This window comes from Oncorhynchus clarkii, chromosome 32 (assembly GCF_045791955.1).
Source record: "Oncorhynchus clarkii lewisi isolate Uvic-CL-2024 chromosome 32, UVic_Ocla_1.0, whole genome shotgun sequence".
NCBI lineage: Eukaryota > Metazoa > Chordata > Actinopteri > Salmoniformes > Salmonidae > Oncorhynchus > Oncorhynchus clarkii.
In genome coordinates, this window is record NC_092178.1 from 39,318,995 (window position 1) to 39,342,304 (window position 23,310).

The 23,310-nt window shown below is 41.0% G+C and overlaps 1 protein-coding gene across 2 annotated transcripts in view; it reads left to right on the forward strand.

Annotated features, from left to right (window-relative positions):
* LOC139391633 (histone-lysine N-methyltransferase 2B-like) overlaps positions 1–7,481 on the forward strand; it is an 83,400-nt gene extending 75,919 nt beyond the window's left edge. The window contains exons 31-38 of one of the 2 annotated variants that reach the window (XR_011629585.1): positions 1,476–1,609; positions 1,777–1,908; positions 3,356–3,608; positions 3,833–3,946; positions 4,056–4,139; positions 4,542–4,671; positions 5,009–5,680; positions 6,957–7,481. Coding sequence is in view for 1 of the 2 variants with exons in the window: in XM_071139019.1 (XP_070995120.1) it covers positions 1,476–1,609; positions 1,777–1,908; positions 3,356–3,608; positions 3,833–3,946; positions 4,056–4,139; positions 4,542–4,671; positions 5,009–5,284 (1,123 nt within the window). In the remaining variant the exon portion in view is untranslated. Of the gene's footprint in view, positions 1–1,475; positions 1,610–1,776; positions 1,909–3,355; positions 3,609–3,832; positions 3,947–4,055; positions 4,140–4,541; positions 4,672–5,008 lie in introns of both variants that reach the window. The other variant, XM_071139019.1, reaches the window with a different exon arrangement.
* Positions 7,482–23,310: the final 15,829 nt, after the last annotated feature.

Below are 23,310 nucleotides of genomic sequence, written 5' to 3' on the forward strand. Positions count from 1 at the left end.
GAAATAGGCAGTTTCAAATGGTTACGTTTTTTAGCCAAAAACAAAAATACTTCCCCCTACACGCAAAAGGTAAAGACTTGACACTCAGGATTCTGTATACGGGTGTCACAATGAGGATATGTTTACTCTCAGCTTCCTGTGACAACCGGAAGTGCCTTACATTTGGGTCATAGGGGCAGTGTCTATTTCCAATACGTTTAAACAGTGATTTACCATCATCAAATGGACAGGCTGAAATCAACACCAACGAGCGATGGAGAGGAACCACTATCATTGCTAGGCCACCCGAGTTCAACGAGCCAGTCATTTGGTCATTTCAGCAATATATTAGAGCATATCTAATTTGTGATGGTAAATGCCCATTGTAATGTATTGCTAATGGACAGTGTACATTTCCAATACATTTAATTAGGGATTTACCATCACCAAATGGACAGGATGACATCAACACCAACGAGCGATGGAGAGGAACCACTATCACTGCTAGGCCATCCCGAGTTCAGCGAACCAGACAATTGGGCATTTCAGCAATATATTAGAGCATGTTCAATTCATGATGGTAAATTCCCATTTTAATGTATTGCTAATGGACAGCATCCAATGCATATAATACATTGCCAGTCTTAACATGTTATACTGCAGTTGAACAGTGTCCATTGCCAATATATTGCTATTGGATAGTGTCCGTTACACATGCTATATTGTCAGTGTGAACATGCTCTTCTGCAAGTTGACAGTGTCCATTGTCAATGTATATCCATAAGGATGTTGAATCAACACCAACGAGAAATTCTGACTTCCTATGATCAAACATGACAAATATACCTTCTAGGTTGATTCAAGGCTTAACATAGTGATATATCATTTGGTCAGTATATAGGCCATCTCGACATTATATATGCCATTTGTACACGGTTCACTGACTTTTGGGTTCGGAAGCCAACTTCCTATGATCATATATGGCAAATGGACATAACATCCTGATGTATTACTTTCAATACCTATATATGCCATTTGGACATGGTTCTGTGACTTTTGGATTCAGAACCCGACTTCCTATGATCATATATGGCAAATGGACAAAACATAGGCCTTATGACAACTTGCATGAAATAGGAAAAATGTCCATATGGTTCCTATATATGTATAATTGACCAAAATTGAAACACCTTTTACAAGGTTTTAACATTTTGAAGATTTCACTCTTGAGACCTGACTTTCAGGTGGCACTAAACCACCTTTTGGATTTTTGGTTTATAACACTCGGCATTTGACATGTTCCACTTGCAATATATTTTTGACCAACAGCTGCCCAATTGAGTGGTATTTGCAATTGTGTATATGGTTGGCCCAATGCCAATAAGATCCCAATCATTTTTGTCCTTTTCATGGGGGTCTTCCCTTTGAAGCCTTCAGTAGAATAGGGATATCTAAACTCTTAATATAACACCATGTCTGTGTGTCCTGTCTTATAGACCACCTCCCATACCTCAGATGGCATGTCAGCCCAACCGCAGCACCACTCAGAGTAACAGTAACATCCATGGGAAAACCCACGTCTGGGTCAGTGCCCGCCATGGAGATCTCTCTGACTGGGGCCCCTACTCAGGTGGGCAACATTGTATACATTCAGCATTGAGTGGTTTTACTCTTAAAACAAACAAACACCCAAAACCAATATTTTAAATTTATTCTGTTAATAAATATTTCTCATTTATGATTTTATTTTTTATTTTTATGTAACCTTCCTGTCTTAACACACTTCAAACCTCTCAGGTTTCAGCTCTGACGAGGACACGTCGCCACCTAAACAGGACAAGACCAGTTTTGTCCATAGGAACCAGCCCCACCTGCGCTTTGAGATCACCAGTGACGACGGCTTCCATGTACAGGCAGACAGCATAGAGGGTAAGAATCTCAGCCCAACTACAGAAACAGTAGCTGTTTAGTTTAAGCTATACAGTGCCTTGCAAAAGTAACTATTTTGCATTACAACCTGTAATTTAAATTTATTTTTATTTGGATTAAATGTAATGGACATACACAAAATAGTCCAAATTGGTGAAATGAAAAAAAATGTACGGAAAAGTGGTGCGTGCATATCCCTTTGCTATGAAGCCCTTAAATAAGATCTGGTGCATCCAATTACCTTCAGAAATCACCTAATTAGTTAATTGCACACAGGTGGACTTTAAGTGTCACATGATCTCAGTGTATATATACACCTGCTCTGAAAGGCCCCAGAGTCTGCAACACCACTAAGCAAGGGGCACCATGAAGACCAAGGAGCTCGCCAAACAGGTCAGGGACAAAGTTGTGGAGAAGTACAGATCAGGGTTGGGTTCAAAAAAATATCCAAAACTTTGAACATCCCACAGAACACCATTAAATCGTTATAAAAAATGTGAAGAATATGGCACCACAACAAACCTGCCAAGAGAGGGCCGCCCACCAAAACTCATGGGCCGGGCAGGAAGGGCATTAAATCAGAGAGGCATTAATCAGAGGGGCAACAGGAGACCAAAGTTGACCCTGAAGGAGCTGCAAAGCTCCACAGCGGAGATTGGAGTATCTGTCCATTGGACCACTTTAAGCCATAAACTCCACAGAGCTGGGCTTTACAGAAGAGTGACCAGAAAAAGGCCATTGCTTAAATAAAAAAATAAGCAAACACGTTTGGTGTTCCGCAAAAGGCATGTGGAAGACTCCCCAAACATATGGAAAAAGGTACTCTGGTCAGATGAGACTCAAATTGAGATTTTTGACCATCAAGGAAAATGCTATGTCTGGCGCAAACACAACACCTCTCATAACCCTGATGAAGCATGGTGGTGGCAGCATCATGCTGTGGGGATGTTTTTCATTGGCAGGGACTGGGAAACTGGTCAGATTTGAAGAAATGATGGATGGTGCAAAATACAAGGAAATTCTTGAGGGAAACCTGTTTGTCTTCCAGAGATTTGAGACTTGCAGCTGTAATTGCTACAAAATATTGGGGGGTGAATAGTTATGCACATAAGTTCAGTTTGTCTTATTTCACCCCCCAAAAAATGTTGCATCTTCAAAGTGGTAGGCATGTTGTGTAAATCAAATGATGCAAACCCCGCAAAAATATATTTTAATTCCAGGTTGTAAGGCAACAAAATAGGAAAAATGCCAAGGGGGTTATATACTTTCGCAAGCCACTGTAGCTATTCCTATTTGTATGCAAAAGCATTTTCTATGCAGAATCTGTTGAACTGGCTTTTAAGTCCAGGACTAGGCTTAATGTGTGTCCAGTAAACCGACCCTATGTAGTATAGCATTTTATTTTGTTATTCATATCCACCTTTTTTCTCTACTCTCGCTCCCTCAGTGGCGTGGCGAGCGGTGATCGACGGCGTCCTGGAGGCCCGAGCAGGGTTCCATCTGAAGGCGTTACCCCTGGGCGGGGTGATCGGGGCGCGGGTTCTGGGCCTGCTCCACGACGCTGTCATCTTCCTACTGGAGCAGCTGCAGGGTGCCGCCAGCTGTAAACAACACCGCTTCCGCTTCCACCACTCCGACACCCCTGACGACGAGCTGCCCATCAACCCCAGCGGTTGCGCCCGCGCTGAGGTCTACACGCGGTAAGAACCAAGCACTGATGTCTGTGGTTAAAATAGGCATTTTGATGTCTGGGCCATTCCATAACTTTATCTCTTATTGGAATGTAGAGGTGATTCTCATTTTTAAGCTTATGTAATTCAATCTGAATTTCTATTTTGTAACCTGAATTCTACATCCCCTACATTTATAACATTGCATTACTGTAGTTATGACTAACTCCCTCTCTGCCTCTGTCCCCTCACAGGAAGTCAACCTTCGACATGTTCAACTTCTTGGCGTCTCAACACAGACAGCTGCCTGACCTCATGTCGACGCCATGTGAGGAGGAGGACGATGACGTCCTACTGAAATCCACCAGGTTAGACAACTCCACAATTACCATTGAGTTCACGCTGTAATTTAATTGTATTTGTAAGTTCTATTTGTAAGTTCTAACCTACAGTATTCTCCATGTTCCCATCTCATAGACGAGCCACCAGCACAGAGCTTCCCATGGCCATGCGCTTCAGACACCTGGAGAAGACCTCCAAGGAAGCAGTGGGGGTTTACAGGTCACTAAGAAACTACATTTTAAAAAGTTCTAATATTATTATGATTACTTTGTTTTGTTGGGTGAAAAATAGTGGGGGTGGGGGTTTACAGGTCACTAAGAAACTACATTTTAAAAAGTTCTAATATTATTATGATTACTTTGTTTTGTTGGGGGAAAAATAGTGGGGGTGGGGGTTTACAGGTCACTAAGAAACTACATTTTAAAAAGTTCTAATATTATTATGATTACTTTGTTTTGTTGGGGGAAAAATAGTGGGGGTGGGGGTTTACAGGTCACTAAGAAACTACATTTTAAAAAGTTCTAATATTATTATGATTACTTTGTTTTGTTGGGGGAAAAATACTTCATACTTTTTTTTTCTCTTTCACTGTTTAAAAAATATATATTTTCCTTATCCTAGGTCTGAAATTCACGGACGTGGTCTGTTCTGCAAGAGGAACATTGAGGCAGGGGAGATGGTGATCGAGTACGCAGGCAATGTCATCCGTGCGGTTCTCACAGACAAGAGAGAGAAATACTATGACAGCAAGGTTGGTCAACAAAATCACCGGAGTTAATAAAAATGCCTTAAAGCAGTTTACAGAAACTGGTTGTGCTGCGGATGTTTAGGTTGAATACAAAGGAAAATACAGCAATAGCTGTATTTTCTGAAATTAAATGTATCTCATTTCATTCAATAACTAAATATATTTTAACATTTGCGATGATACATTTTAATCTGAGCACTTGCATTCATGATGTGTGGATTTTAGTGTCTCGGTTGTGTATTTGTTGTTTTTATAGCTAGCACAAAAAATGTCCCCTTTGGCGGATTAATAAAGTACTCTCTCATCTTTGTCTTCTAAAACCCTCTCATCTCCTTGTCAGGGCATCGGCTGTTACATGTTCCGCATTGATGACTTTGATGTGGTTGACGCCACCATGCACGGCAACGCCGCCCGTTTCATCAACCACTCGTGCGAGCCCAACTGCTACTCGCGTGTCATCCTCGTCGACAGCCACAAGCACATCGTCATCTTCGCCCTGCGTAAGATCTACCGCGGCGAGGAGCTCACCTACGACTACAAGTTCCCCATCGAGGACGACAGCAGCAAGCTGCACTGCAACTGTACCGCCAGGCGCTGCCGCCGCTTCCTCAACTAGAAGACCAACCTAGCAAACAGACACCATGTTGGAGTACTTGAATTCTTCAAGGGAGACTGGGAGACGCAATGACGTGGTCATAAGGGTGGCGTTACCGATAAGTACTGACGAATCGCACCCTCCGATTCGGAACCCTCCGTAGATAGTTTAATTTAAAGACGGACTGATATGATGCTTTTTAATTTAAAGACAGACTGGTGGACATATCCCAGAGTAGGTTTTCCTAAATTCGATGGTGTACCGCTACAGGCATCTATTCTAGGCCTGCAAAGAAACCCAGTTGATTCAGACCTCAGTACTTTAAGCCACTGGTGACATTACACCATCTCATGGGCCACTCGCTTGGTTTGTCTACGTTCTTGAATCAGTTGCCAATGGCCTCTGCTGAAAATGAAGGTAAATATTCCACAGTTGTGGTGCTTATCACTTAGACCAGAGATGGGGTTGATTATGTACTTCATTTCAGTTTGTCATCATTCAGATTACTCTGTTTTAAGAGGAATTCCATGTTATTGTACTGTAGCTATGACAGTACAAGGCTACACTCGAGTTGAGGAGAAAACGATTTTAGCACCTTATTTTCAATGGCCATAAGCGTGAGCATTGCTGTACTTAAAATTTAAAAAGCCTGTTGTGTTTTGTTTTTTTACTTTGACCCTAGCCACCTCCAGTATACATTTTAGAGCAGCTATATTTTAATTGCCCATGTTGATATTATGGAGACCATTATAACAGAATGTGTCCCAAATGACACCCTGTTCCATACATAGTGCACTACTTTAGAACAGGGCCAATAGGGAATGGGGTGACATTTAGGACATGGCCAGAGACTCTTATGAGCAGGTTCAGGTTGTTGTTCCTTTTGTTGTACTTATATGAAGGTGCTGTTCAACTACCCTAAAGGATACTTTCACTTATGGTTTTAATAAAGGTAGACTCAGCGAAGTAACGTTGTTACGATCACCACTGCAGATATTGAGATGCAAGACTTCGATTTCACACAGTCAACACACACAGTATGTGCGTACGGGATAAATTCACGCTATTACAGCGTGGTAGCCAGGGCACAAAAATAGCGGAGACGCTGAGCCTCGCGCTTCAACGCTCTTAGTTGGAAATTGACCCACAATGCTGTTTACTTTCTGCAACTCCGTCATATCGCTGAGTCTACCTTTTAAACTGGTTCTCCACTAATTTCTCCCCTGTACTTGAAATTAGAATTTAATTTCTGTGAAAACATATCTTGTTGCACCCCTCTAGAAAGAAATAATGAAAGATGTTTTTAGTCTGCCAGGTATACTTTTTTCCACTATTGTTTTTGTGCCGTTTTGTTCTTGATTATCCAGACTTTAATACTGGGGAATGTAATCTGGTTTGAGGTGATAAAAACTGCTTTGATAAGTCAGCTATAATTTTACAACCCAATTTGTATATGTATTCATGTATATTCATATACATGTATAATCAAAATGCTAATGAAAAAAAATGTGGTGATGTCAAATATTAACCTGGTTTATATTCGGTAGTGAACACCCACTAATTTTAAACGGGCATGAAGCTTACAGTACAATACCTGGTCGTAGCCTATGCTCAAATTGTTGTCCTTTACCTTTCTGTGTGTTCCTCTTCTACTTACCTAACAGTGACCAATCCTCTCCCCTGTCTCTCACAGGTATATTACCTCAGTGGCTCACCATGACATAAACAAGAGAAGAAAATGTTTGGGCTCTCTTACAATAACTACTTCAGCCAGTGCTTGAGGTATTGGGACTCTTTTTCTGTTTGTTCTGGCCCAAGTCAAGCACTGACTGTAGTAAACCACGTAGAATGCATGGCCAATAGAGTGTTTCATTATAAGTGGTATGCTAGTATGGATATTGTAACTTGCTCTTGGTTTCCAACTCATGCTGTGCAACCCCTTTTTAGGGCACTGAGCTGGCAGTGCATGCAACAAAGGACACAATCTACATGTTTTGGGTTTGGAAGGGTCTCTGCCCCAGAGTACTGAATAAATGCAGTGTGTTGCCGTAGGACTGTTTATTTCACTGCGTATTGAATGAACATTGTTCTGTTACCTTGACACAAAGCGAACTTTGTCTGTACATAGTTGTATAAAAAAATTCTAAACCTGTTTATTTTTTCTAAGCACTTTTTTTTATTTATGATATACTTGGCTTAATAAAGATGTTGAAATGTTGGTTTTTGATTCAATATCTATTATATGTGTGTATATATATGTATCCATATACACACACACACGTCTGTATATATATTATATATACACACACACGTCTGTATATACATATACACACACACGTGTGTGTGTGTGTGTTTATATACTGCTCAAAAAAATAAAGGGAACACTTAAACAACACAATGTAACTCCAAGTCAATCACACTTCTGTGAAATCAAACTGTCCACTTAGGAAGCAACACTGATTGACAATAAATTTCACATGCTGTTGTGCAAATGGAATAGACAACAGGTGGAAATTATAGGCAATTAGCAAGACACTCCCAATAAAGGAGTGGTTCTGCAGGTGGTGACCACTTCTCAGTTCCTATGCTTCCTCGCTGGTGTTTTGGCCACTTTTGAATGCTGGCGGTGCTTTCACTCTAGTGGTAGCATGAGACTGAGTCTACAGCCCACACAAGTGACTCAGGTAGTGCAGCTCATCCAGGATGGCACATCAATGCGACCTGTGGCAAGAAGGTTTGCTGTGTCTGTCAGCGTAGTGTCCAGAGCATGGAGGCGCTACCAGGAGACAGGCCAGTACATCAGGAGACGTGGAGGAGGCCGTAGGAGGGCAACAACCCAGCAGCAGGACCGCTACCTCCGCCTTTGTGCGAGGAGCACTGCCAGAGCCCTGCAAAATGACCTCCAGCAGGCCACAAATGTGCATGTCTGCTCAAACGGTCAGAAACAGACTCCATGAGGGTGGTATGAGGGCCCGACGTTCACAGGTGGGGTTGTGCTTACAGCACCAAGATTGGCAAATTCGCCACTAGCGCCCTGTGCTCTTCACAGATGAAAGCAGGTTCACACTGAGCACATGTGACAGAGTGGAGACGCTGTGGAGAACGTTCTGCTGCCTGCAACATCCTCCAGCATGACCGGTTTGGCGGTGGGTCAGTCATGGTGTGGGGTGGCATTTCTTTGGGGGGCCGCACAACCTCCATGTGCTCGCCAGAGGTAGCCTGACTGCCATTAGGTACCGAGATGAGATCCTCAGACCCCTTGTGAGACCATATGCTGGTGCGGTTGGCCCTGGGTTCCTCCTAATGCAAGACAATGCTAGAGCGCATGTGGCTGGAGTGTGTCAGCAGTTCCTGCAAGAGGAAGGCATTGATGCTATGGACTGGCCGGCCCGTTCCCCAGACCTGAATCCAATTGAGCACATCTGGGACATCATGTCGAGCTCCATCCACCAACGCCACGTTGCACCACAGACTGTCCAGGAGTTAGCAGATGCTTTAGTCCAGGTCCAGGAGGAGATCCCTCAGGAGACCATCTGCCACCTCATCAGGAGCATGCCCAAGCGTTGTAGGGAGGTCATACAGGCACGTGGAGGCCACACACACTACTGAGCCTCATTTTGACTTGTTTTAAGGACATTACATCAAAGTTGGATCAGCCTGTAGTATGGTTTTCCACTTTAATTTTGAGTGTGACTCCAAATCCAGACCTCCATGGGTTGATAAATTTGACTTTCGACTCTGTCAATCACCACATCCTCATCGGCAGTCTCGATAGCCTTGGTTTCTCAAATGATTGCCTCGCCTGGTTCACCAACTACTTCTCTGATAGAGTTCAGTGTGTCAAATCGGAGGGCCTGTTGTCCGGGCCTCTGGCAGTCGCTATGGGGGTGCCACAGGGTTCAATTCTTGGGCCGACTCTCTTCTCTGTATACATCAATGATGTCGCTCTTGCTGCTGGTGAGTCTCTGATCCACCTCTACGCAGACGACACCATTCTGTATACTTCTGGCCCTTCTTTGGACACTGTGTTAACCCTCCAGACGAGCTTCAATGCCACCCAGTTCTCCTTCCGTGGCCTCCAACTGCTCTTAAATACAAGTAAAACAAAATGCATACTTTTCAACCGATCACTGCCTGCACCTGCCCGCCCGTCCAGCATCACTACTCTGGACGGTTCTGACTTAGAATATGTGGACAACTACAAATACCTAGGTGTCTGGTTAGACTGTAAACTCTCCTTCCAGACTCACATCAAACATCTCTAATCCAAAGTTAAATCTAGAATTTTCTTCCTATTTCGCAACAAAGCATCCTTCACTCATGCTGCCAAACATACCCTCGTAAAACTGACCATCCTACCGATCCTCGACTTTGGCGATGTCAACTACAAAATAGCCTCCAATACCCTACTCAATAAATTGATGCAGTCTATCACAGTACCATCCATTTTGTCACCAAAGCCCCATATACTACCCACCACTGCGACCTGTATGCTCTCGTTGGCTGGCCCTCGCTTCATACTCGCCGCCAAAACCACTGGCTCATCTACAAGACCATGCTAGGTAAAGTCCCCCCTTATCTCAACTTGTTGGTCACCATAGCAGCAACCACCTGTAGCACGCGCTCCAGCAGGTATATCTCTCTGGTCACCCCCAAAACCAATTCCTCCTTTGGCCGCCTCTCCTTCCAGTTCTCTGCTGCCTTTGACTGGAACGAACTACAACAATCTCTGAAACTGGAAACACTTATCTCCCTCACTAGCTTTAAGCACCAGCTGTCAGAGCAGCTCACAGATTTCTGCACCTGTACGTAGCCCATCTATAATTTAGCCCAAACAACTACCTCTTCCCCTACTGTATTTATTTATTTATTTTGCTCCTTTGCACCCCATTATTTCTACTTTGCAATCTTCCACTTTACCATTCCAGTGTTTTAGTTACTATATTGTATTTACTTCGCCACCATGGCCTTTTTCTTTCCTTTACCTCCCTTATCTCACCTCATTTGCTCCCGTTGTATATAGACTTATTTTTCTACTGTATTATTGACTGTATGTTTGTTTTACTCCATGTGTAACTCTGTGTTGTTGTATGTGTCGAACTGCTTTGCTTTATCTTGACCAGGTCGCAATTGTAAATGAGAACTTGTTCTCAACTTGCCTACCTGGTTAAATAACGGTGAAATAAAAAAGAGGGCACAAACTGCAGAGGAAATGAGAGGGGAGTGGGATTTGATGTTGTATTGAGTTAATTAATAAGTGTTTTTTTTATTAAAGCAAAGTAACTTGAAGAGTATGCTTTATTTGTTTACATGATACATAACATTTCAAATGCAAACGGTCTAGGGCTGACTTGAAAACACACAACACAGAATACTGTATGTTGAATGAGAGTCTGTGTGAGTGTGGCATAGCACATTCATTGATTTATTTCTGCTTTCACCAGACAGCTTCCCTACTAAACTGCAGTGCCTGAGACAGCCCAACATCCCATCATCGATCACAGAATCTGCGAGAATGAGAATCTGTTCATAGAGAACATGGCCCGCATTCATGTATGGAGGAGTCAGCAGCTGTCACGTTAGTCGACCTAAACCACTGAGAAAATGTGGGTTGAGAGTGATACCGAAATAAGACTGTTGGACTGCTTTCCTGCTTTCATTCTTCATCCCCTCTTTCCCACTTGTATTGATAATATTCTCTAACCATCTACGCGTCTTCTCAACACTCTCCTTTAGATCTTACTAGAGTTACAGTATTCTGTCTTCTGGGAATATTCACTTTAATTCTGATATTTTTATCTTTCTGTGTGCGTGTCTGTGTGAGTGTGCGTAAGGTGATTCTGGTGGCCCCCTGGTGTGTAATGGTCAGCTGTAGGGTGTGGTGTCCTGGGGTTACGAGTGTGCCCAGGAGGGACACCCTAGTCTCTACGCCTGCGTTTGCCAATACAACATCTGGATCAGCGATATCATGAGCAACAACTAAACACACACACACACACATAAACCAGTGGAGGCCTGCTTAGGGGAGGACAGCTCAACATATTGGCTGTTTGATGTGTTTGATCCTGTTCCATTCACTCCATTCCAGGCATTATTATTAAGCCTGGTGACATACACCGTGTTGAACACACACACACACTCATTCAAGGTCACACTACAATTTTTTAGGTTAGGGTTCATTTTAGACATTAACTCTGATATCTTAAGGTTAGGTATTAAAACTCCAAATGTTTTTTAAATTGTAATATTTTTTATTTAACCTTTATTTAACTAGGCAAGTCAGTTAAAGAACAAATTCTTATTTACAATGACGGCCTAGGAACAATGGGTTAACTGCCTTGTTCAGGGGCAGAACGACAGATTTTTACCTTGTCAGCTCGGGGATTCGATAACATTTTCGGTTACTGGCCCAAAGCTCTAACCACTTGGCTACCTGCCGCCCCAGGTTAAGGTAATGGTTTCTGGATAGGCTTTAAAAAAAATCTCTCTCTAAACAGCCCTGAACCATTTCCCATCCAATGTCAATGCGGTGTAATATAATTCTGTCCACTGGTTGCTTTTGTGGCGCTAGTCTGATTTCCCATAGGGAACACTGTAACAGGTAGAGGTGCATATTTCCTGACCTGGCAGCAGACACTGAGCTAGCAAGCTAATGTTATCTAGTGAGTCACAGAAATGTACATTCAGCATGTTCATTATTTCAGTCCAGTTGGAGTTATCTTACTAAAATAGCATGGCATAACATAATTTATTTCGTTTTTGAACAAACACAGACTGGTGTGATGAGAGAACTTGATCCGGTGGAATAAGACCATACGAGCACTTATTTCAGAGAGCACTCCATAAGCCACGCCCCAGTGGGCAGAGATAGGCATGTTGGACTGGGACGCCTTATAAAACGATTAAAAAGTATGGAGCTAGATAGCTGCCAAAAGGTTGAACGTACGTATCGTTAAGATTGTAAGAAAATAGGATCAAAAGAAAAGCAATGCGTGATACATGTAACATAACTGTTAAATTAGATCTGTGAACTTATAAACTCTACATCACAACTATGAATGAACATTTACACATTAAATTCTTACTTTACATCTCCCTTTACCCGGTCACAGTTCGCGGCATCTGCAAAGGACATGAACCGAACATAGCTATTTGAAGTTCTCGAGTCAATCAAGTAACTCTAGCCCAGAGTTGCTTTGCAGCTTCTGGTTTCATTTCCAAGATAAAAGTCTAGAGCTCGTTTTAGAATAACAATAACTACATTACACCAGTAGATGGCGTAGTATAGGCTTGGGCCTTCAGCAAATTAGTTGTGTGACAATGATACTATAAAGACACAGAAAAACCTTGTCTAGAGCTGAGCTGAGCTGAGCTGTAAAATAGAAAGTAAATATGATTTAGGCTAGGCCTATTCCACTATCTAAATGTGCCATGCGGTTGGGTTATTTAATGGCCATTTAATTGCATAATTAATTTTTATAGCCGCGTGGGGCTACTGTGGTGATCGTGTAACCTAATGAATTACATTTTTTCAGGTATTTGAGAGCGCCGACTGTAGGCCTTATATTAGGCATTTTGACTGTTGTATTTGTGAATTCCACTCTGTATGTAGGCTTGTTATAGCCATTTGCGTTGCACAACCCTATCACGCAGAGGCTATATCCATATCAATAAATGAGACAAAACAAAATATTGATTATATCGTGACTATAACCTGTCCTGAGCTAAATAGCCAACGGGTGCCAAATTGATCAAGACTATCTATAGCCTATTCTTATTGCCAGATTTGTTCTCCCTATCCGCCACTGCATGTGCTTCTTCAGCTATTTTGTTTTAAATGTATTTAGATGCCTGTGAGCTAGGGTCTCTTTTTAAGAGGATATAATAAATATAAGAAAAACAATAAAAAAACACAAATAGAGTTCTAAAATGATTCCACAAGACACCAGTGCCCAAAATGATAGCCTAAATTGCAATTCCGACAAGTTGAAGGCCTATTTTTTTTTTACTTGGATAGGCCAAAAAACTTTGGAGAATCTAGATCATTTCAATAAACAAATGGATAAGACTGTTCTATTATCTTTGATGTAGTTCCTATTTCAACTCAGACAAATGACAGAATGGATGATACACTGACTGACTGAACTGAATGAAGGATGAATTAAATATTCAAATATGTTTGAATGATGAGTTGTACGCATCATGCATGCTCTACACTTTAGTAGAGCATCCATACATTAGGCTTTCATTAGGGTATAATGACTCTATGGTTGCATGCCTCCAGAAGAGCATCTTCTGAGGCTGAGGGGTTCTTTTCCGAAGATTCGTGGTGCTGCATGGAGATCACATGCTCTTCAACTGGGCAGCAGTGTCGCGATGGAGGGAGTAGCCTATATGGAGACTACCTAAGACCACTGCAACAGAGTTATTAAAAAAAGTGCGAATAAGCTTATGCCAGACCTTTCCCTTGTTAATTTCAAAGTCCTTATGTTCATGACCCTATTCATATAAACCATGTCAAATTATTTTCAATTAACCCCTCCTACAGAATATGCTTCAGCAAGATTTTGAGTGATTAATTAAATGTCAAAATATTCTATAATTAATTTTTTTGAGTGCCAAAGGCTCCCGTGGTCATACATAATTCATAGATTCACATGACATCTATTATTATTATTCTGTTTCATTATTCCTGGTAACTACTGGTTATGATTGCAGACAGAGTCCAGAGAACGGGATGGTGCAATATTGAATTAGTCGTATTTTGATATGGTGTATGCATGGGGATGTCCACGTCACCCAGAGATATGCCCATGCTGTAGAGATACACGAAGCGGACTGAAACTTCCCTGTTGTAGGCATAAGTTAGTTCTATCTAGACTTGCGCTGGCAAACAAATCCATTACATTTCTAGTTTCCCTGACTTCCGTGTCTTTTATACTGTGTTATGCTTGTTTGTGTAGGACTCCTCACAGGCTGTATGTTGTACTTTTTTGATTGTTGGTGAGATGAAACTGCCAAAAATCTGAGAGGTGTTATAGTACGTCAGAATTGCAACACAAGACTTGTTCAAGCCTAAAATATTAGTCCATAATCGTAACATGTGTTTGTATGTTCAGAGATGACATCTCATGTTTCTTACGATCTTAATGATACAGTATGTTCAACCTTTTGGCAGCTATTTGGCTCCAAAAAAAGCCACATTTACAGTGGGTCCAACATGGTTCTCTGTAGCCTAGTTATGCTACTACAATTGAAGTCGGAAGTTTACATACATTTAGGTTGGAGTCATTAAAACTTGTTTTTCAACCACTCCACACATTTCTTGTTAACAAATTATAGTTTTGGCAAGTCGGTTAGAACATCTACTTTGTGCATGTAATTTTTCCAACAATTGTTTACAGACAGATTATTTCACTTAATTCACTGTATCACAATTCCAGTGGGTCAGAAGTTCACATACACTAAGTTGACTGTGCCTTTAAACAGCTTGGAAAATTCCAGAAAATGATGTCATGGCTTTAGACGCTTCTGATAGGCTAATTGACATCATTTGAGTCAATTGTAGGTGTGCCTGTGGAATTATTTCAAGGCCTACCTTCAAACTCAGTGCCTCTTTGCTTGACACCAAACAATAATATGCAAGTATAAACACCACGGGACCACGCAGCTGTCATACCGCTCAGGAAGGAGACGCGTTCCGTCTCCTAGAGATGAACGTACTTTGGTGCAAAAAGTGCAGATCCCAGAACAACAGCAAAGGACCTTGTGAAGATGCTGGAGGAAACAGATACAAAAGTATCTATATCCACAGTGAAACAAGTCCTATATCGACATAACCTGAAAGGCCACTCAGCAAGGAAGAAGCCACTGCTCCAAAACTGCCATTAAAAAAGATGGACGGGGGGGACAAAATGGCGCCGTGGAGAGAACACTGTGTTTCATCGAGCTCCCGTGGCATTCGTAAATTTATATTTTTACATGAATCTCCTAGCTTGAAAAAGTGGTAGAATTGGCTAAATAAGTTATCCTGTAATGAGTCTTGACGGCTATTTTGCAAAAATCTCAGACAACATGCCCAACAGAACTACTAAGAACTCGACCAAAACCACCACCCCCGTAGGAGGAGGAAGAGCTAGCTAACGTTAGCGAAGCTAACACCATTGCGGATCCAGGCACAATGGACCTGGTGATTCAAAAGATGACTGATAACATTACTAAAGTGATCGATGTTAAGATAAGAACGGTCTTGGAAGCAATAGCAGGCCATTCAGCTGAACTACAGAGGGTTGTGAAACAAGTTGTTGAGGCGGAAGGAAGAATTGCTGCAGTGGAAACTTCAACTACATCTATGGACGCTAAGATAAAAGCACTTGAGAAACAGGTGCGCGAAATGGCGGAGCACATTGACGACTTGGATAATGTTGTGGGACTCCTGGAAAATTCTGAAGGGACACATTCAGTAAAATTCTTTGAGGAATGGATCCCTGGCTACCTACAAATGGACACTAAGGCTGGTCGTGTGAAGCTGGACAGAGCCCATCGCTCTCAAGCACCGATACCCGGTCCCAACCAGCGCCCACGGCTGGTGGTTATAAAGTTCCACAACTTCACTGACAAGCAGCGTGTCATGGACGCGGCTAGAAACATCGGCTCTGATGGTAGTCAACGTAAAGGTCCAAAGGTCTCATTCTTCAATGATTATTCCAGTGCGGTTGTACGAAGACGCAAAGCGTTTGATGAGGCGAAGGCTCGACTCAGGAGAATGAAGATGGACTACGCACTGTTGTACCCGGCCACATTGAAGATTATGGTCAACGGATCGCCTAAAAAGCTCTACACACCTGAAGAGGCTGCTGCGTTTATTGACTCTCTCGGGTAAATAACTTTAAGCTGCACCTCCGCAGCATTGGATAACTTTGTTTATTTTTGGTTGAATCTGATCATGAAACAGTGGTGCGAGTCCTCACGTACTCCGGCTCAGTAATCTTTATTATTTTTCTTGCTAAAGTAATAGCCACTATAGCTCAGGCTGAGATATGGGTGAATCCATATTGGTGCCCAGGCTTGGTTTTAGGTGGAAGAGCCTCAATCTTCTTCTATTGATTTTCTTTTCCATACATATAAAGGATGAGGCTATTGAGCGGAAATGCAGACTTAAGAGTCTACATTGGAGAGTTGAAATCCCCTGCATGTTAGCTAGTGGGAAAACCCCCTTTTGGATCTTTACATGTTTAATTTTTGGGTTTAGTATAGTTAGAGTTCAGGGTTCATATCGTTTGTTTATGCTCGGTGAGATAGAGGAGAGTTCAACACATGGAAAAAGGTACCACCCCACTTTTACATTAGGATCCAGTCTGGATATTGAATGGTCAAGACACAATGGCAGGTAACAGACTGTGTGTATGTACATGGAACATTAGAGGGAGCCATAACCCCATTTAAAGGAAGAAGGTACTGTCTTTTTTTGAAAAAAGAAAATATTGATATTGCCCTGTTGCAAGAAACTCATTTGGATGATAAGGAGCACCTGAAATTACAACGGGGGGGTTTGGTCAAGTGTTTTTCTCATCATTTACATCCAGAAGTAGAGGTGTAGCAATTTTGGTGAAAAATAACTTACCACTTAAGGTCTTGAATTGTGTGAAAGATAAATTTGGTCGCTTTGTTATAATTAATGGTACTTTACAAGGGCAGAACATTTCCATAATGAATATTTACATCCCCCCTGCTCACCCCCCTGATTTCCTCACTAAGGTATTTCTAGACTTTTCAGAATTAAACTCGGACACTGCAGTGGTTGGAAGAGATTTTAACTGCTTGTTGAACCCCCTTATTGATAAGTTTCCCAGCGGTATAGCTTCACTCTCTCCTCAAGCTAAGTCACTTAAAGCTATTTGTGATGATCTGGGGTATGCGGATGTCTGGAGAGCTTCTCATCCCTCCAACAGAGTTCACTTTTTTCTCTGCACCTCATGGATGTCAGACTAGAATAGATTACAAAGGACGTCTTTGCAGTCTGTTTTATCCGCTAGGATAGGAAGCATAGTCATATCTGATCATGCTGAGGTGATCCTGGACATAAAACTCAACGGTCAAGACATTGGAGGTTGAATTACAACCATTCTTAAAGACCATACATTCACATCATATTTTATTACAGAGTTTAAAGCATTTTTCTCAATTAACTCTCAATCAACAGATAACCCCTCGCTCCTTTGGGAGACCTGTAAAGCATATGCCAGGGGTCTGATTATGTCATACACAGCTACTAAGAGATGGAAAAAGCATGAAAAGCAAAAAATGTTAGAGGGTGAATTAGGAACTAAAGAGGACTACATTAAAACTCCCACTCCTGCCCTATTAAAGGAAATATCAGTCATTAGATCAACGTTAGACTCTCTCCTAACACAGGACGCTGAAAAGAAAATGAGATTTGTCAGGCAAAAGCTACATGGCGATAAGCCAGGAAAGTACTTGGCATACCTAGCTAAAAAGAGAGCTGACTCTCAGTCAATTGCTACTATTACTGATTCTGATGGTAATCATTTATATGAAAATAAATTGATAAGTGACTCATTTAAGAAATTTTATACAAACCTTTATGCCTCAGAACTGCCAAAGAATGCACCCAAATTAATGGAGAACTTCTTTTGTAAGATTGAGCTCCCTACTATCTCCGAAGAACAGAGGTCTCTCCTTAATGCCTGTATTACCAAGGAAGAGATAATGTTCGCAATTAAGAATCTGCAAAATGGTAAGGCCCCAGGACCAGACGGGTTTTGTAGTGAGTTCTATAAAGAGTTCCATGGCCTGATCCTTGAGCCACTGCGTGATATGTTTAACCACTCATTTTCAAATGACCAGCTCCCTCAAACGCTGAGAGAAGCCAACATTTCACTTATTCTCAAAAAGGGAAAATGTCCAGTCTTGTTCCTCGTACAGACCAATTTCCCTTCTGAATGTGGATAGAAAATTGCTTTCTAAAATTCTAGCCACAAGATTAGAGGACTCACTGCCACTAATTGTGAAAGGAGACCAAACTGGCTTCATTAAGGGCCGTAAGTCATGCAACAATGTCAGGCGGTTTCTTAATGTAATTCAAGCCTACCAACAAAGTGCTATGGATGGTCTTGTGCTCTCCCTAGATGCTGAGAAAGCATTTGATCGTGTGGAGTGGTCTTACCTATTATTTGCTCTAAATAAATTTGGTCTAGGGGACAACTTTATAAAATGGGTGAAAGTTTTATATGATGATCCTCAGGCTGCTGTCCTTACTAATGGGTTAAGGTCAAATAGCTTCTCTATACACAGAGGTACCAGACAGGGCTGTCCTTTATCCCCTCACCTCTTTGCACTCGTTATGGAACCACTGGCCGGGGCCATCAGGGTAACGCCTGCTATACCGGGGCTGCTCATTGGTGATGTTCACCATAAAATAACCTTGTATGCTGATGATGTCCTGATTTTCATCTCTAGTCCCGAGACTTCAATTACATCTCTTATTAATATTATTGAATTAATCAGCAAATTCTCAGGCTACAAGATTAACCTAACTAAGTCAGAGGCTATGCCACTTGGTAGCCTACACTCTGTACCTAATACTTCTCCCCCCTTCCCTTTTAAATGGTCTCCCTCAGGTTTCATGTGTCTGGGTATATTTGTAACTCCTAAATTCCAGCAAATGTACAAAGCCAATTGTGTTCCCTTGTTTGGTACAATAAGACAGGATCTGGAGTGCTGGAACTCTCTCCCGATTTCTTGGTTGGGTAGAATATCCCTCTTGAAAATTAACATTTTACCTAGACTACTTTACCCAATCCAAATGATCCCAGTATTACTCTCCAATAAGGTAATAAAGGATGTAAATGGATGGCTAAGTTCCTTTATATGGAGTAAACGCAAGCCAAGACTTAAGATGGCAATATTGCAGCTGCCAAGTTCTATGGGCGGCTTGGACCTGCCCAATATCAGGTTCTATCAATGGTGTGCCCACCTTTGTTATATTTCTGACTCGATCACAAATGATGACTCCTCTATTTGGTTAGACATTGAGACTTCTCTTTCAAAATACCCCTTACAGGATCTTTTATTTTTCAGAAGTTTCAAGTCTGTAGAAGATCACTGAAATAATCCCGTTACACTTAACACACTCAAAGTATGGAGGTCAGTTCAACGCTTCCTGGGAAGGTCCAAACTAACCTCTGCTCTTACCCCAATTCTTAACAACCCAGATTTCAGTCCAGGATTGCTGGATGCTGGCTTTAACTTTTGGCTTAATAAGGGCATACGCAGGCTAAATTACTTATTTGCTGATAAGATTTTATTGTCATTTGAGCAGATGGTCGAGAAATATCGACTCCCAAAGCAGGAATTTATCCGCTTCCTTCAAGTAAGACATTATATTCTGAAGAGCACCACCTTAATTGGTAACCCTGATGTGGGTGTCATTGAAATAATGCTTTTTTCCCACAATGGAAAATGTCTGTAAGTCTGTTTTATGATACTTTAAGATCCTTTTCTGCTGTCAACACACAGAGGGTGAAACAAGTGTGGGAGAAAGAATTGTCTGTTACTATTGATGAAGAAATGTGGGAGGACATTTGGAGATATGCAAAAACAATATCTATATGTAATCGTACTAGAGCAATCCAATTAAGAATAATACACAGATTGCATATATCCCCAAATCGCAGACATGCTTTTAGCCCCACTCCCTCTTCCCCTCAGTGTCTTAAATGCAAAACTGATACAGGCACCCTAACACATTGTTTATGGTCATGTACCAAAATTCAAAGATACTGGTCTGGTGTTCTGCAAGAAATTGAAAAGATCCTAGGTGTTGATCTAGAATTGGACCCAGTTTCTTTACTGTTAGGTCTCCCTAGTAGGCATGTTACTTCTGTGGGTAAAAGAAGGCTTTACAACATCCTTACCTTCGCAGCGAGGAAAAACATATTTTTACAATGGATTAGTGATAAGGTTCCTTCTATTAAAGATTGGCATAAGATACTATTTGAATGGGTGCCTCTGGAATGTCTGACATGTACATTGCATTCTAAAACAGACCAGTTCTACAAAGTATGGGAACCTTATCTAAATGACCTAGAACCTGAGGTATCAGCTATTATGCTGCAAGGATTCTCTTAGAATGACGGGGATCTATGTATTTCAGAACTACACTGTACGTTCCATGTGTGGAACCTAACTTCTTGGTTTAAACTGAGCTTTTTTGTTTAATTTCTGTTTGTAAGTTTGTTTAAAATGTATGTATTGAGAGACGCAATGATGGGGATGGGGTGAGAGAAGCACCGAGCGGGAAGAGGAAAATGGTGTACGTATGTATGGGTGTGTGTGGTATGTATGTATGTGTGTGTATGTATGTGTGTACGCGTATATATGTGTATATGCATGTGTGTATGTATATGTATGTGTGTGTATGTATATATATATATATATATATGCGTAGGTATGTGTAAGTGAGTGCTGTTTTTTTTGTGTGCTTTGTCTCTGTTGTTGTATCTCTTAATATGGGTAAAAATTGTGAAATTCCAATAAAAATACTGTTACAAAAAAGCCAGACTACGCTTTCCAACTGCACATGGGAACAAAGATCGTACTTTTTGGAGAAATTATGAAACAAAAGTAGAACTGTTTGGCCATAATGACCATCGTTATATTTGGAGGAAAAAGATGGAGGCTAGCAAGCCGAAGAACACCATCCCAACCGTGAAGCACGGGGGTGGTAGCATCATATTGTAGGGGTGCTTTGCTGCAGGAGGGACTGGTGCACTTCACAAAATAGATGGCATCATGAGGTAGGAAAATTATGTGGATATATTGAAGCAACATCTCAAGACATAAGTCAGGAAGTTAAAGCTTGGTTACAAATGGGTCTTCCAAATGGACAATGACCCCAAGCATACTTCCAAAGTTGTGGCAAAATTGCAAAAGGACAACAGGTCAGGGTATTGGAGTGGCCATCACAAAGCCCTGATCTCAAACATATAGAACATTTGTGGGCGGTACAGAAAAAGTGTGTGCGAGCAAGAAGGCCTACAAACCAGACACAGTTACACCAGTTCTCTCAGGAGGAATGGGCCAAAATTCACCCAACTTATTGTGGAAGGTTACCCGAAACGTTTGACCCAAGTTAAACAATTTAAAGGCAATGCTAGCAAATATTAATTGAGTGTATGTAAACTTCTGACCCACTGGGAATGTGATGAAATAAATAAAAGCTGAAATAAATAATTCATATTATTCTGACATTTCAGATTCTTAAAATAAAGTGGTGATCCTAACTGACCTAAGACAGGGATCTTTTATTAGGATTAAATGTCAGGAATTGTGAAAATCTGAGTTTAAATGTATTTGGCTGTGTATGTAAACTTCCGACTTCAACTGTATATTTGAGGCAAGTGTATTGCAGTTAATTTTGTCTTTGACTTAACAAATAAAATATCTTTGAATAGTTGACAAGGGAACAACAACGAGTCCCAGACAGTTTGCAATAGAACATTCCAGAGGGGGCATCTTTTACAAGGCTACCTAAATTATTGGGATCATCTGGTTACCACAAGTCTTTGGAATTACATTGCTCATTGACAAAACAGACCATGTAACGCCTTTTCACATGCAGATCCACGATGGGTCTATGTAAATTATGTGATTATATTGGAGACAGGTTTATAGCAGTGAATGTCATCAATTCATTTACTCTCATAGTATTTCTAAATAGTACCCATATGAGCAAGGGAAACTTTATGAAACTATCACTTTATGATAGAACATTCAGATTTGTCTGCCTGGGGGGCATTTTACTGGAATTATTAGGATTTTCTTGTGATCACAACAAAACTACACATTTTGCTCAAATAGATATGTAATTAAATTGTGTTTTCTTTGAAAATATGGCCCTGGCTGAGAAGAGAATATTCAGTTTTCTGCCTGATTGTTGTGCTGTTTACTGCAATTTTCTGGATTATTGTCACCAGAACCAAACTACTTATTTTACTCAACTAGAGATTGAAATAAATTGTGTTTCTTAAAAGAAAAAAAATGGTCCTGACTGACATGGACTGTTTCCTCACCTTATTCTCCTTGTGGTTACCCATGGTTGTTGGTTATTTACCAGGTAACTAGAATATAAAAAATATTCAAGGAATGAAGCAATAGACTCCTTACTCAACTAGAGATTGAAATAAATGGTGTTTCTTTGGAAAGATGGGTCTGGCTGACATGAAAAATACATTAAGGGGAAAGGATCCAAAGACACAAAGGCTGATTATCTTTCTGCACATCTCTTTATTTACAATGCTGGCTGCCATGGTTAACACAAATGCAGGACATTAAATGCTACCTGAATTGAAATGTAACATAAGTAGGCCCACAGTATCACAGCGAGATCAAACAGACGTGTGTATATATGTGTTAGTCAGAATATCCAGTGTCCACAGAAACACTATTGGTTATTCAACAACACCACACACAACTGCAATGCAACTAATTCATCTCATTGGTACATGAGTGTTCAGTCTGTTGAATATTTAATCAATGACAATATGGATTTCTTGGCTGAATGAAGGTTTTATTAAAACTTAAAAACACACACAATAAAGGGTGTTTTTCAAATAAAGTAATTTGTTTGCTTAACTGGGGGAATGGGATGGAGAAATGGTTTACAATAGGTAGGGTGGGGCTCATGGCTACATAGAGCCATGACTACATGGAACTCTATTCCACATCAAGCAACTTATGCAAGCAGTAAAATCACATATTTTAATTTTTTTAATTGTTCATTTAACCTTCATTTATTTAACTTTTATTTAATATACCCCTTGTGCCTTATTGCTTAATTATACAATGGATGGGTCTAATCCTGTACGCTGATTGGTTAAAACCGCATTCCAGCTGGTGTGTATTTCACACGTTACCACCAGCTAAAGCTATGGCGTTGCAATTCTTATTTACCAGTGGCGTGTATTTGTGGGGAGGGAAGCCAAAAATAATTTACCATTAAACATCCATTCAGTCAAGTGACATCA